Source organism: Sinocyclocheilus grahami, unplaced genomic scaffold (genome assembly GCF_001515645.1).
Source record: "Sinocyclocheilus grahami isolate Dianchi unplaced genomic scaffold, SAMN03320097.WGS_v1.1 scaffold142.1, whole genome shotgun sequence".
In the NCBI taxonomy this organism is placed as follows: Eukaryota; Metazoa; Chordata; class Actinopteri; order Cypriniformes; family Cyprinidae; genus Sinocyclocheilus; species Sinocyclocheilus grahami.
The window spans coordinates 908,982-921,888 of record NW_015505321.1 but is presented as its reverse complement, the minus strand read 5'-3'; the positions used below and the strand labels follow the sequence as shown (position 1 = coordinate 921,888).

At 38.1% G+C, this 12,907-nt stretch overlaps 2 protein-coding genes across 5 annotated transcripts in view; both read right to left on the bottom strand.

The window, feature by feature from the left end:
* The window catches only part of LOC107591476 (zinc finger Y-chromosomal protein 1-like), a 16,247-nt gene extending 11,524 nt beyond the window's left edge, over positions 1-4,723 (bottom strand). The window contains exons 1-3 of one of the 4 annotated variants that reach the window (XM_016280629.1): positions 4,314-4,723; positions 3,451-3,495; positions 3,253-3,349 (exon numbers count right to left, since the gene is read on the bottom strand). In XM_016280629.1, the coding sequence (XP_016136115.1) occupies positions 3,253-3,319 (67 nt within the window). In that variant the 5' untranslated portion in view covers positions 3,320-3,349; positions 3,451-3,495; positions 4,314-4,723. Of the gene's footprint in view, positions 1-301; positions 399-499; positions 545-1,362; positions 1,772-3,252; positions 3,350-3,450; positions 3,496-4,313 lie in introns of those variants that run through there. The other 3 variants (XM_016280627.1, XM_016280628.1, XM_016280626.1) reach the window with 3 other exon arrangements.
* A 1,123-nt stretch (positions 4,724-5,846) lies between these two features.
* LOC107591479 (uncharacterized) lies at positions 5,847-10,803 on the bottom strand. Its single transcript, XM_016280632.1, has 7 exons — positions 10,748-10,803; positions 10,565-10,667; positions 9,106-9,205; positions 8,843-8,958; positions 7,616-7,815; positions 7,080-7,170; positions 5,847-6,493 (listed from the first exon to the last, which is right to left on the bottom strand). The coding sequence occupies exons 1-7, from the start codon at positions 10,756-10,758 to the stop codon at positions 6,326-6,328; spliced, it is 789 nt and encodes a 262-aa protein (XP_016136118.1). The 5' UTR covers positions 10,759-10,803; the 3' UTR covers positions 5,847-6,325.
* Positions 10,804-12,907: the final 2,104 nt, after the last annotated feature.

Below are 12,907 nucleotides of genomic sequence, written 5' to 3'. Positions count from 1 at the left end.
ATATATATATATATATATATATATATATATATAAATAAAATGATTATTCAACATTATTAAAGAAAATTATTTGTATTTAAAATGATTATTCATATTCACATTCCTGAAATATTCCTGAAAATGTAAGAAATGTTTCATAATAAAAATATCAATTCAATATTTACATTCTCTCTCATCTGTAATCAAAAATACGGGTTTGTCCAATCAAATGCTCTCCAGAATGATAATAACACAACATTGGCATTAAGTGTCCCAGACATACAAATGAGTGAGTGAGCATACATCACGGTTTCTTTATTACCTGAGCCATGCAGTATAATCTTTGGCTCTTGGGAACGGAGAGCAAGCCTGGTCACCTCCTCATCCATCGTCTTTATTCTTCATTGGCCACGGCACAACTATCACAACAACACACACAATTCATCCAGAATGTCTGATAGAGACCATTTATGACAAAAAGAGAATAAAAGAGTTAAACAATCATTTATAGCAGAATTACCTTCATAAAAAGTAAACACAGAATGGAGCCTTTATAGCACAAGAACTGGGAGGATCATACAATGCGACAGGCTTCAAGAACTAGTTGTCATAATGTAAACATGCAATAGATTTGAACAGACAAGCGTGCATGCGAACAGACAGACAGACTTATGAACATAACACTAATAATAAATATGAACAGATTATTGACGGACGTGCATGTCCCTTTAATTTGCAAATGACTGCGACAAGAAGAGCGACTGGAAATTAAAAATGAGCACCAATAAACGGTTGTGCATTTAATAAAATGATGCAACGCGTCTTTAAACGCAACGCAAAATGCATTAAACGCTTCGTGCATGTCAGGAAACACTCGAAGCTTCATGCATTTGAGAAGAATGCGTGCAGCAGCAGCAGCGCGCGCCGAAGCTTCCCACCCCCCCGCGCGCTGAAGGTTTCCTCGTATTTCAGCACCTGAAACCGGACATAATCATGGCGCCTTGTGACCATAATTTCCCTCTTCCACTGAAAACAAAACCTGCCTGCCCTGCGCGCCATTTTGAGCCATAACACATCGCGCGTTTGATTCCCACGCATGCATTCGCGCGAGCTTTGCTTTAAAAACAAAGGGGCGTTTGGTGTCGCGTGCATGCAGGGGCATTTATAAACAATAACCCCCACCCCCCCAGCGCTTCAGGCCTGATTGCGGCCTGCGTAAGGCCCGGGGCCCGGCGGCCAATCCGAGGCCTCGCGTCTCCAGCCGCGACGCGCAACACAATGCAACAAAACGTGCAATAACCGCGCATAAGCCTGACGCGCGTGTGCAACGAGCGGGCGGGATGAAACCCGCGCGGTCCGGTTCGTCGGTATCGGCGCGCTTACCGTAGATCGAAGCGCGGGGCGGCCTCCAGATTTTCCCCAGGCAGGCAGGCAGGCCGTCGGATTCCCCCAGACTCGGGCAGGGCTGGAGCGGGAGTTAGCGGGCGCTGGGCGGGCCGCGGAGTGCGCAGGGAGGGCGGAGCTCCGCAGACAGACGCGCTACAGACGCGCTGCTCCGCCACAGCGCGACACGTCACTGCGCAGAGCCGCAGGAAAACGCGGAAGGCCGGTGAACAACATTTACCCGGAGAACGCGAAGCTACCGGCGAGCGACAGCGAAAATGATCGTGCCAAACGCATAAGCATGCTTTTAACGCACTGTTTAAACATCATTGGCCTAATTGTTAATATCAAAGATGTGTTTTCATTGTTTGGCCCTTAAAAGCGCCCACTGGTTGGCACAGCATTTTCATGCCCACATCACCTGTCTTAGATAAAATATTTAGTGCACAAATTTTAGCGATGGAAATCAAATCTGTTCATCTGTCACAACATCCAAACCGAAAGACTGGCAATTTATTATGAAACATCCCAGGTGTTTTTTTTTCTTTCTTTCTTTTCTTTTTTAGACATTCTTCCTATCTCTAAACCCAAATCAAAATGTGACTCTGGACCACAAAACCAGCCATAAGGATCAATTTATACATAAAATCAGATTTATACATAAGCTGAAAGCTAAGCTTTCCATTGATGTATGGTTTGTTAGGATAGAACAATATTTGGCTGAGATACAACTATTTGAAAATCTGGAATCTGAGGGTGCAAAAAAATCTAAATATTGAGAAAATCATCTTTAAAGTTGTTCAAATGAAGTTCAGCAATGCGCATATTACTAATCAAACATTAAGTTTTACTATATTTACAGTAGGAAATGTACAAAATATCTTCATGGAACATGATCTTTACTTAATATCCTAATGATTTTTGGCATAAAAGAAAAATCTAAAATTTTGGCCCATACTATGTAGGCTATTGTTATCTATTGCTACAAAAATACCCGTGCTACTTATGACTGGTTTTGTGGTCCAGCCAGGGTCACATTATTTTAAATAAAATACTTTTTTTTTTGTCCTTGCAAGAGGCTTTTTTGTTTCAGATTTAATAGTTTTTTGATCATGCATGCATGTTGCAATTTTTCAATAGAAATTCCAACTCCATAAGCATCTTTTTATCTCACTTGTTTAAACTTCATTTACTGAAGTATTAACATTAAAGATGTATGTTTTCATTGTTTTGGCCCTTAAAAGTGCCCACTGGTTGGGCCATTCTATGTTTTCATGCCCACAAAGTATTATATAAAATATTAAAATTTTAAACATGAGCATCACAGTAGTTAATTTAATACATTATCACAACTGAAAAACTGGCATTTTTTAGTTTTATCCCATATTTAGTGAAAACAGGTTCATTATTTAATTTTCTCCTTGCATGAGGATTTTTGTTTCATGTTTAGCAGGTGTGCATGCATGCAAATAGATAAAAATGGAGGCAGAAAGACTTACAAATATGACACTAAAAAATATGAACAGATTATTGACGGACGTGCATGTTCCTTTAATTTGCAAAAGACTGCAACAAGATGAGAGTCTGGAATATATATATATATATATATATATATATATATAAATAAAATGATTATTCAACATTATTAAAGAAAATTATTTGTATTTAAAATGATTATTCATATTCACATTCCTGAAATATTCCTGAAAATGTAAGAAATGTTTCATAATAAAAATATCAATTCAATATTTACATTCTCTCTCATCTGTAATCAAAAATACGGGTTTGTCCAATCAAATGCTCTCCAGAATGATAATAACACAACATTGGCATTAAGTGTCCCAGACATACAAATGAGTGAGTGAGCATACATCACGGTTTCTTTATTACCTGAGCCATGCAGTATAATCTTTGGCTCTTGGGAACGGAGAGCAAGCCTGGTCACCTCCTCATCCATCGTCTTTATTCTTCATTGGCCACGGCACAACTATCACAACAACACACACAATTCATCCAGAATGTCTGATAGAGACCATTTATGACAAAAAGAGAATAAAAGAGTTAAACAATCATTTATAGCAGAATTACCTTCATAAAAAGTAAACACAGAATGGAGCCTTTATAGCACAAGAACTGGGAGGATCATACAATGCGACAGGCTTCAAGAACTAGTTGTCATAATGTAAACATGCAATAGATTTGAACAGACAAGCGTGCATGCGAACAGACAGACAGACTTATGAACATAACACTAATAATAAATATGAACAGATTATTGACGGACGTGCATGTCCCTTTAATTTGCAAATGACTGCGACAAGAAGAGCGACTGGAAATTAAAAATGAGCACCAATAAACGGTTGTGCATTTAATAAAATGATGCAACGCGTCTTTAAACGCAACGCAAAATGCATTAAACGCTTCGTGCATGTCAGGAAACACTCGAAGCTTCATGCATTTGAGAAGAATGCGTGCAGCAGCAGCAGCGCGCGCCGAAGCTTCCCACCCCCCCGCGCGCTGAAGGTTTCCTCGTATTTCAGCACCTGAAACCGGACATAATCATGGCGCCTTGTGACCATAATTTCCCTCTTCCACTGCAAACAAAACCTGCCTGCCCTGCGCGCCATTTTGAGCCATAACACATCGCGCGTTTGATTCCCACGCATGCATTCGCGCGAGCTTTGCTTTAAAAACAAAGGGGCGTTTGGTGTCGCGTGCATGCAGGGGCATTTATAAACAATAACCCCCACCCCCCCAGCGCTTCAGGCCTGATTGCGGCCTGCGTAAGGCCCGGGGCCCGGCGGCCAATCCGAGGCCTCGCGTCTCCAGCCGCGACGCGCAACACAATGCAACAAAACGTGCAATAACCGCGCATAAGCCTGACGCGCGTGTGCAACGAGCGGGCGGGATGAAACCCGCGCGGTCCGGTTCGTCGGTATCGGCGCGCTTACCGTAGATCGAAGCGCGGGGCGGCCTCCAGATTTTCCCCAGGCAGGCAGGCAGGCCGTCGGATTCCCCCAGACTCGGGCAGGGCTGGAGCGGGAGTTAGCGGGCGCTGGGCGGGCCGCGGAGTGCGCAGGGAGGGCGGAGCTCCGCAGACAGACGCGCTACAGACGCGCTGCTCCGCCACAGCGCGACACGTCACTGCGCAGAGCCGCAGGAAAACGCGGAAGGCCGGTGAACAACATTTACCCGGAGAACGCGAAGCTACCGGCGAGCGACAGCGAAAATGATCGTGCCAAACGCATAAGCATGCTTTTAACGCACTGTTTAAACATCATTGGCCTAATTGTTAATATCAAAGATGTGTTTTCATTGTTTGGCCCTTAAAAGCGCCCACTGGTTGGCACAGCATTTTCATGCCCACATCACCTGTCTTAGATAAAATATTTAGTGCACAAATTTTAGCGATGGAAATCAAATCTGTTCATCTGTCACAACATCCAAACCGAAAGACTGGCAATTTATTATGAAACATCCCAGGTGTTTTTTTTTCTTTCTTTCTTTTCTTTTTTAGACATTCTTCCTATCTCTAAACCCAAATCAAAATGTGACTCTGGACCACAAAACCAGCCATAAGGATCAATTTATACATAAAATCAGATTTATACATAAGCTGAAAGCTAAGCTTTCCATTGATGTATGGTTTGTTAGGATAGAACAATATTTGGCTGAGATACAACTATTAGAAAATCTGGAATCAGGGTGCAAAAAAATCTAAATATTGAGAAAATCATCTTTAAAGTTGTTCAAATGAAGTTCTTAGCAATGCATATTACTAATCAAAAATTAAGTTTTACTATATTTACAGTAGGAAATGTACAAAATATCTTCATGGAACATGATCTTTACTTAATATCCTAATGATTTTTGGCATAAAAGAAAAATCTAAAATTTTGGCCCATACTATGTAGGCTATTGTTATCTATTGCTACAAAAATACCAGTGCTACTTATGACTGGTTTTGTGGTCCAGCCAGGGTCACATTATTTTAAATAAAATACTTTTTTTTTTGTCCTTGCAAGAGGCTTTTTTGTTTCAGATTTAATAGTTTTTTGATCATGCATGCATGTTGCAATTTTTCAATAGAAATTCCAACTCCATAAGCATCTTTTTATCTCACTTGTTTAAACTTCATTTACTGAAGTATTAACATTAAAGATGTATGTTTTCATTGTTTTGGCCCTTAAAAGTGCCCACTGGTTGGGCCATTCTATGTTTTCATGCCCACAAAGTATTATATAAAATATTAAAATTTTAAACATGAGCATCACAGTAGTTCATTTAATACATTATCACAACTGAAAAACTGGCATTTTTTAGTTTTATCCCATATTTAGTGAAAACAGGTTCATTATTTAATTTTCTCCTTGCATGAGGATTTTTGTTTCATGTTTAGCAGGTGTGCATGCATGCAAATAGATAAAAATGGAGGCAGAAAGACTTACAAATATGACACTAAAAAATATGAACAGATTATTGACGGACGTGCATGTTCCTTTAATTTGCAAAAGACTGCAACAAGATGAGAGTCTGGAAATTAAGGCAACACACAAACAGTTGTGCGTAAGGTTTGAATGATGCAATGCATCTTCTGGTCATGCTTGGATGCAACTCGTAGCACGTGGTGTATATATTTCATGAGAAATAAAAATGTGCAGAAAATTACTACTGTACAGTACAGTCTTTAGAGAGTGCATGTGTGAGAAGTGGGATAAAGCAAGAGCCAAAATGTTCAAATACTGTCACCATGTGTTGACATTAATCCGGACCTCTACAACTATAAAACATTGTTTCTCCATTTACACGAGCTCAGGTGTATCAACAGCATCGATATCCAGTTGGTTTTGACCAGTTGAACAGGTAACATTAATTTTCAATGAAAGCATCTCAGAATAATGCACTAGGTTGTAGTATTTACTGAAAATCAAACCTAAATCAGTGCATCTCCTAGTGTAAAATGTTATTTCTCCATCTGAATGAATGCAGGCGTTTCTAAAGCATCTATGTTCAGTTGTTTTGACCAGTTGCACAGTTTCTCAGCCTCTTCCTCCCATTCAGACTCGGATGAGTTGTAGTCTTCCGTCTCGACTGATGGCAGAACGATCTTGATGTCCACTTTCTCAGCAAACTGTATTTGGTCCCAGAGCAAATTCACATAATTTCAATAATTTCATAAACGTCATTTTTCTAATCTATTTTTTCTCCATTTCTGTCACCTAGTTTGTGTTCCTCTCAACTGTCACCATTGTATATTTTAGATATATATCGGTAACACTTTACAATAAGGTTCCATATGTTAACAGTAGTAAATGGATTAACTAACACTAACTAACAATGAACAAACCGTTTGTTACTTACGATGTTTATTCATCTTTTTTTGTGTTAGTTAACAAAAATGCAACTGTTAGTTCATGTTAGCTCAAGTCTATTAAATAATATTATAATATATTACAACTTTTTAAAATATATTAATGTTGAAATGAACTAAGATTAATAAATGCAAAAGGAGTATTTTTTCATTAATGTTATCTAATGTAGTTAACTCATGTTAACAAATGGAACCTTATTGTAAAGTAACTTTTTGGTCTATTTAGCCTAGTGTTGAGGTTACTTTTTTTCTACAGTAGGCATTAAAAGTGATGGGAAACCAAAGACTATATGTTTAGACAGATGCAAAAACTACATCTTAAAAGTATTATAAAAATGAAGCATACTCTTTCAGCCTCACTCAGGCCGTAGAGGCGTCTCTTGCGAGCCGCAGTGTTTTGAGCACGGGCAGATTGTCGTGTAGAGACCCGGGAACCTCTGTAATGTGAGAAAGACACATCAGAATAATGTTAAAGGAATAGTTCACCCAAAAATGTGCCCATCTGAGATGTAGATGAGTTTATTTCTTTATTTGAAGAAATGTAGCATCACTACATTGATGGACTGGAGAGGTGTGGATTATTGTGATGTTTTTATCAGCTGTTTGGACTCTCATTCTGACGGCACCCATTCACTGCAGAGCATCCATTGGTGAGACACTGATGCAATGCTACATGTCTCCAAATCTGATGAAGAAACAAACTCATCTACATCTTGGAACGAGGATGAGTAAAATTCAGCAAATTGTCATTTTTTGGGGTGAACTATTCCTTTAAGCACATTTTTTATTTATATTATTCTTTAACTTTGGCATTTGGTTTGTTTCTGGGGTCCAAGAGTGAGACTTTTGTTAGAGACTAGAATACAAGCTGAAACTGAATACCTGTGTGAGAGCTGCTGTCCAGCAAAATGAGAGCGGGCGAGACTGCTAAACGGCAATACCGTCTTCAACCTGTCTCTTGTTCCTGGCTTCACACCCTCTCTGAGCATGACGTCCCGGGACAGCACCTTCAGAGACAGGAACCTCCATCCGTTTTCCCTTCCTCCTACACATGCTGGAAGCTCATCCAGGTGGCTGGAATACTGAGTGGGAGAAAAGGGTGAACGAGCAACACAACAGCATGACTGCTTCACAGAATTGGGCTGTGAATATAGCCTGAAGGGTGTTTTTCATCCACCTGCATATAGTCTCTCATGCAAATCACATCTTGCGGTTCAATGGCGGCTCTGTGAAACTCATCCATTGAAATGAGATCCATAAATGCTCTGTTTCCCATCATTCTGCAGGTGTCTGCTGTGGCCTGCTGATGCAGACATACATAGTGCAGTCATTAAAATGCATGCATTTTTTGCTCTCATAGTAAACCGTTCTTTATTTCTGCAAAAACTAGGATGTATAAAAATAAACTGATATGATCTGAGACCAGCACAGGATTAGAGATTATACAAAAAAATATTATAGATTATAGATAGATTATAGACTATACAAAAATAAAAATAAAATAAATGGTAAAAGTAATGGGGAAGTAATGGTCTTGGACCATAAAAAAATTATGATAAAATCTGTAAATTAACTGGAAAAATATTTAAATATAACTATTTAAATATTTTTTTTAAACTAGCATTTCTCATTTTAATTTAGTCAACTTGATAATAACTAAAACTAAAACTGAAACTAGGATGCATCAGAATAAAGCAGATCCAAGACCAGTACAGGATTATATAGTTAAAACTAAAAGTAAAAAACAAATAAAATAAATAAATAAAATGTCACTTGAAATAAAATAACGATAACAACAACAACAACGAAAAATTTAAATATACTTTTTTTTTTTTTTTTTACTAGTTGCCAGGGCAACATTTCTCATGTTAATTTAGCTTAACTTGATAAATAACTAAAACTAAAACTGAAATAAAATAAATAAATAAATAAAAACTTGACAAAAAAACAACAATCAAAAATGATAAAAACACAACAAAATGATTACAATTTTTAACTCACTCAAAATGAAAATGTAAAATAACAAAATAAAAACTAATTGAAAATATTAATAAAAACTATACTAATATTGCAGTGATGCTGAAATAACACTGGACCAGCATTCATGACCTGGTTGGAGGGAGAAAAGACTTTTTTGCCAGACAGATAGTGTCCTCCTCCTCCAATGTGGAAAATCTTGAAGACAAGTGAAGGTGGAAACTGAGGACCTGCAAACCTGAACAAAAGTTAATATATCAGGGAGACGGGGGCTAGTTGTCACATGTTTTGTTCCAGTAAATCTTTTTCAGAGTGGGTTAAGATTGAAGCAGGGCTTTTATTGCATAAGACAGCTTCTGGTCCACCTTATAATGCTGCTTGATGATGTTTTATATGAAGTTCATACCTGAATCTGATCTTGCACTTCAGACTGGGGTCTTTCAGCAGTTCAGCTTCTCTGGGACTGAGCTGACGCAGAACTGCTGATGCCAGACACTACACACACACACAGACACACACACACTCACACAGACACACTCACACAGACACGCACACACTCACACAGAAACTCACACGCTCACACAGACACGCACGCACTCACACAGACACGCACACACTCACACAGACACACTCACACAGACACACAGACACACTCACACAGACACACAGACACACACACACTCACACAGACACGCTCACACAGACACGCTCACGCTCACACAGACACGCTCACGCTCACACAGACACGCACACGCTCACACAGACACGCACACGCTCACACAGACACGCACACACTCACACAGACACACACACAGACACACACAGACACACACACATACACAGAGACACACACACAGACACACACAGACACACACACATACACAGAGACACACACACAGACACACACAGACACACACACATACACAGAGACACACACACAGACACACACAGACACACACACATACACAGAGACACACACACAGACACACACAGACACACACACATACACAGAGACACACACACAGACACACACAGACACACACACATACACAGAGACACACACACAGACACACACAAACACACACACACAGACACACACACAGAGAGACACACACACACACGATCAAATTTAGTCCAATGAAAGTACTGACAGGAATGTTACAGAACAATCAACCTCTTATCTAATAAATAAACTGTATTGATTTACAGTAAAACAGTTGAAGTTGGGGTCCGAGTAAGTAGTGCTTTCTGGTGAAAATAACCAACATTACGAGGTTTCGAAGTTGTAAATATAACAAAGATTATTCCCAAACAGCAATAAATAAATAAATGGCCAAAATATATTTTAAATATGCTAAATATATGTTCTAATCGAAAATGAATATATATTTAGTTTTAACTTTCACATTTTCAAAATTTCAAAATGTATTTCAGGGTCAAGAAAGAAAAAAAAATTATAATAATAGTCATTTATTATACATATAATATTGTAATTTTCTTATTTAAATGCGTTATATGATGTTCACACGTTAAAAAAAATACTTTATTTGTTGTCTATATGTGATTGCATTTTCTTGGGTTGAAATAAAAGTTATAAATATTTAATAAATATATAGAAAAGAAAAAATACATTTATTAACATAAATACATGTTGAAATATATTTTAGCAAATATATATATATGCCTTTTGGGTTGAAGTACATGCTATTTCATTTTTTTCTACTTCAAAATGTTTTGTTCAGTTCAATGTGTTACTTTCTCTTTTTAAATCATTTGTGAAATATAATAAGGTAATAACATTGTAATAATTCACACACAAAATTCTGCCGGAGAGACATTGTTATAAGAGCTTACCGCTGAGCGCACAGTGTTCATCAGGAGCCTGAAGAGCCGTCTGTCCCTGAAACATCTCCAGTACGCCTGAATTCTTCTGGCACAACTCTCATAGTTCTCCAGTCTAAACCAGAAACAGTCATTCTGAACATTAGACACGGTATTCACATTTGCAAAGTTGATAAAGTATCAGATGGCCCTCACCTCTCCTCCATAACAAGCCCACACACGTGCTGGACACAAGCTGTGTGTGGTGTCTGTCGTCAGGCCAGTGCACGTGTCTGCAGCGGTTGCTAGGAAACCAGTGGAAGTTTCAGCCAAGAGAGGATGATACAAAAAAACTAAATTTCCAGCATGAAAGCTTTCCTTCTTACAAACTAAGTAATATACAACAAGTAATGGCCAAAATATCAGTTAGTAGTTAATTTGCGTATATGATTGATTACACTCGAAAAGTCAAAAAAGTTTCGACTGCAATACTCTTCATAAACACTAGATGGCGGAAAAACACAATGACTAAAACCCGTTTGACATCTTTATGACTTGATTGCATTTTATATTCTACAAAAAGTTAAAAATAAATCCTGTTGAGTGAGACTGATGGGATGTAAGCTGTGATGTTGGCTTGTGAGTGGTCTGTTTAGTTCATGTATTTTTATTTTTAGACAAAACATGCCTTAACAACTTTAGGGCAAGCTTATAAGTGGTATTTCATTGTTAGTTATATTTTAGTGTTATTGGTGTTAGTATTATTATCATTTTTCATTTTAGTTGAAATCTTAATAATTTTGTTGTTTTTGACATTTTTAAAAAATATGTCTCTATTGTTTCTATTAACTTTTATTTCAGTTTTATTGTAGTTATTTGAGTTTCAATTTGAAACTTTGGCTTGGCCACTAGCTGAAATAAACTTTGAGGAAAAAAAAAACACTTTTTATTGTATTTCAAGTAACGATTTTTTTAATGGTTTTCATTTTTATTCAACTTTAATAACCCTGTTCTGAATCAAATAAATCACTGAATACACATAGATTGCATAAAATGTTAAATAAATATCTATTTCTATCCTATTGCTAAAATATTATTCGAAATTAATATAGATTTTAATTATTGCAATGTTTATGTATTATGCCCTAGCGCTGTAGAACTGTAATATATAAAGAATAAATATTAACAATCTATAAAAATGAGTAAATTTTAAAGGGGTCATCTGATGCGATTTAAATTTTTCTTTTCTCTTTGGAGTGTTACAAGCTCTTGGTGCATAAAGAAGATCTGGAAAGTTGCAAAGACTAAAGTCTCAAATCCAAAGAGATATTCTTTATAAAAGTTAAGAGTCAGCCACGCCCCCCTAAAACGCCTCGTTCTAACACGCCCCCACATACCTACATCACTATGTGGGAAGATTTGCATAACGCCGCCCAAATGTTCACGCAAAGAAAGAAGGTGTAACTTTTATTCTCGCTGTAGTATTGTTGCCACCGCCGTCGCTGCCGCCATGTCGTGAAGCTTAACTAGCTTAACTTTACAGAATTACATTTTAGTCTGGGACTAGGCTTAAGCCTTGTCTGTGAAACCGGAGGGAAATGTATAAACCGAAATGTTATAAATGTCTCGTATGCAAATAGAAGTGAATATCAGTCAAATGAAAAGCATGTAACACGTTTGTGTGTCTTCAACCCTTGACCTCAACACTGACCACATTTAAAATGATTTGGCCTCCAGTTTCTGATATTGTGTTACTGTTACATCATTGAATCCCTCACAGTTAAGCTCTACGAGAAAGCGAGGGCCCTTGAATGTCCTCAGAACAGCTGTGTGTGGGCAGCTTGAGTAAATACGCTGTGTGTTATTCTCGTTTAAACCAGAAACGTTCAGCGTGTGTTGACAGTGAGCACAAACCGGAGCGTCTACCTATAGATATTCTGTGGTGTTTTGTGCTTGAGGTCAGGAAATTCCATCTGACCGGTTCATCCGTGCTCTGTGTTTCTGTGGCTCTGATAGGTTGGAGGGGTCACAGGAGTCTCCGCCTCCGCTGATGACGACAAACCCGGCACAACTCTGAGTGTACACTCTAAAAAATGCTGGGTTAAATATAACCCAGCGCTGGGTCAAAACAACCCAATAGCTGGGTTTGTCCCTTTTTAACCCAGCGCTGGGTTATATTCAACCCAGCATTTATTAGAGAGTAGATGAGGTGATCTCACATCAGAGACACATTCTGACCCTAAGATCAACTGAAAAACTAAACAATGCATTTTACATAAAGAAAATTAGACAAGCAAAAAATTTAAATCTAATCTAGTGAGAATGAGAATCACCATTGAGAATAACCATTATATTATTTGATTAACTGATGCAGAT

What these genes read in the sequence shown, in the direction of transcription:
- LOC107591479 (XM_016280632.1), bottom strand. An exon ending in CAGATTCAGGTATGAACTTC is followed by an intron (nt 8,959 to 9,105) that starts ATATAAAACATC and finishes TGATATATTAAC; the next exon opens with TTTTGTTCAGGTTTGCAGGT. An exon ending in TCTTTTCTCCCTCCAACCAG is followed by an intron (nt 7,816 to 8,842) that starts GTCATGAATGCT and finishes TCTCCCACTCAG; the next exon opens with TATTCCAGCCACCTGGATGA.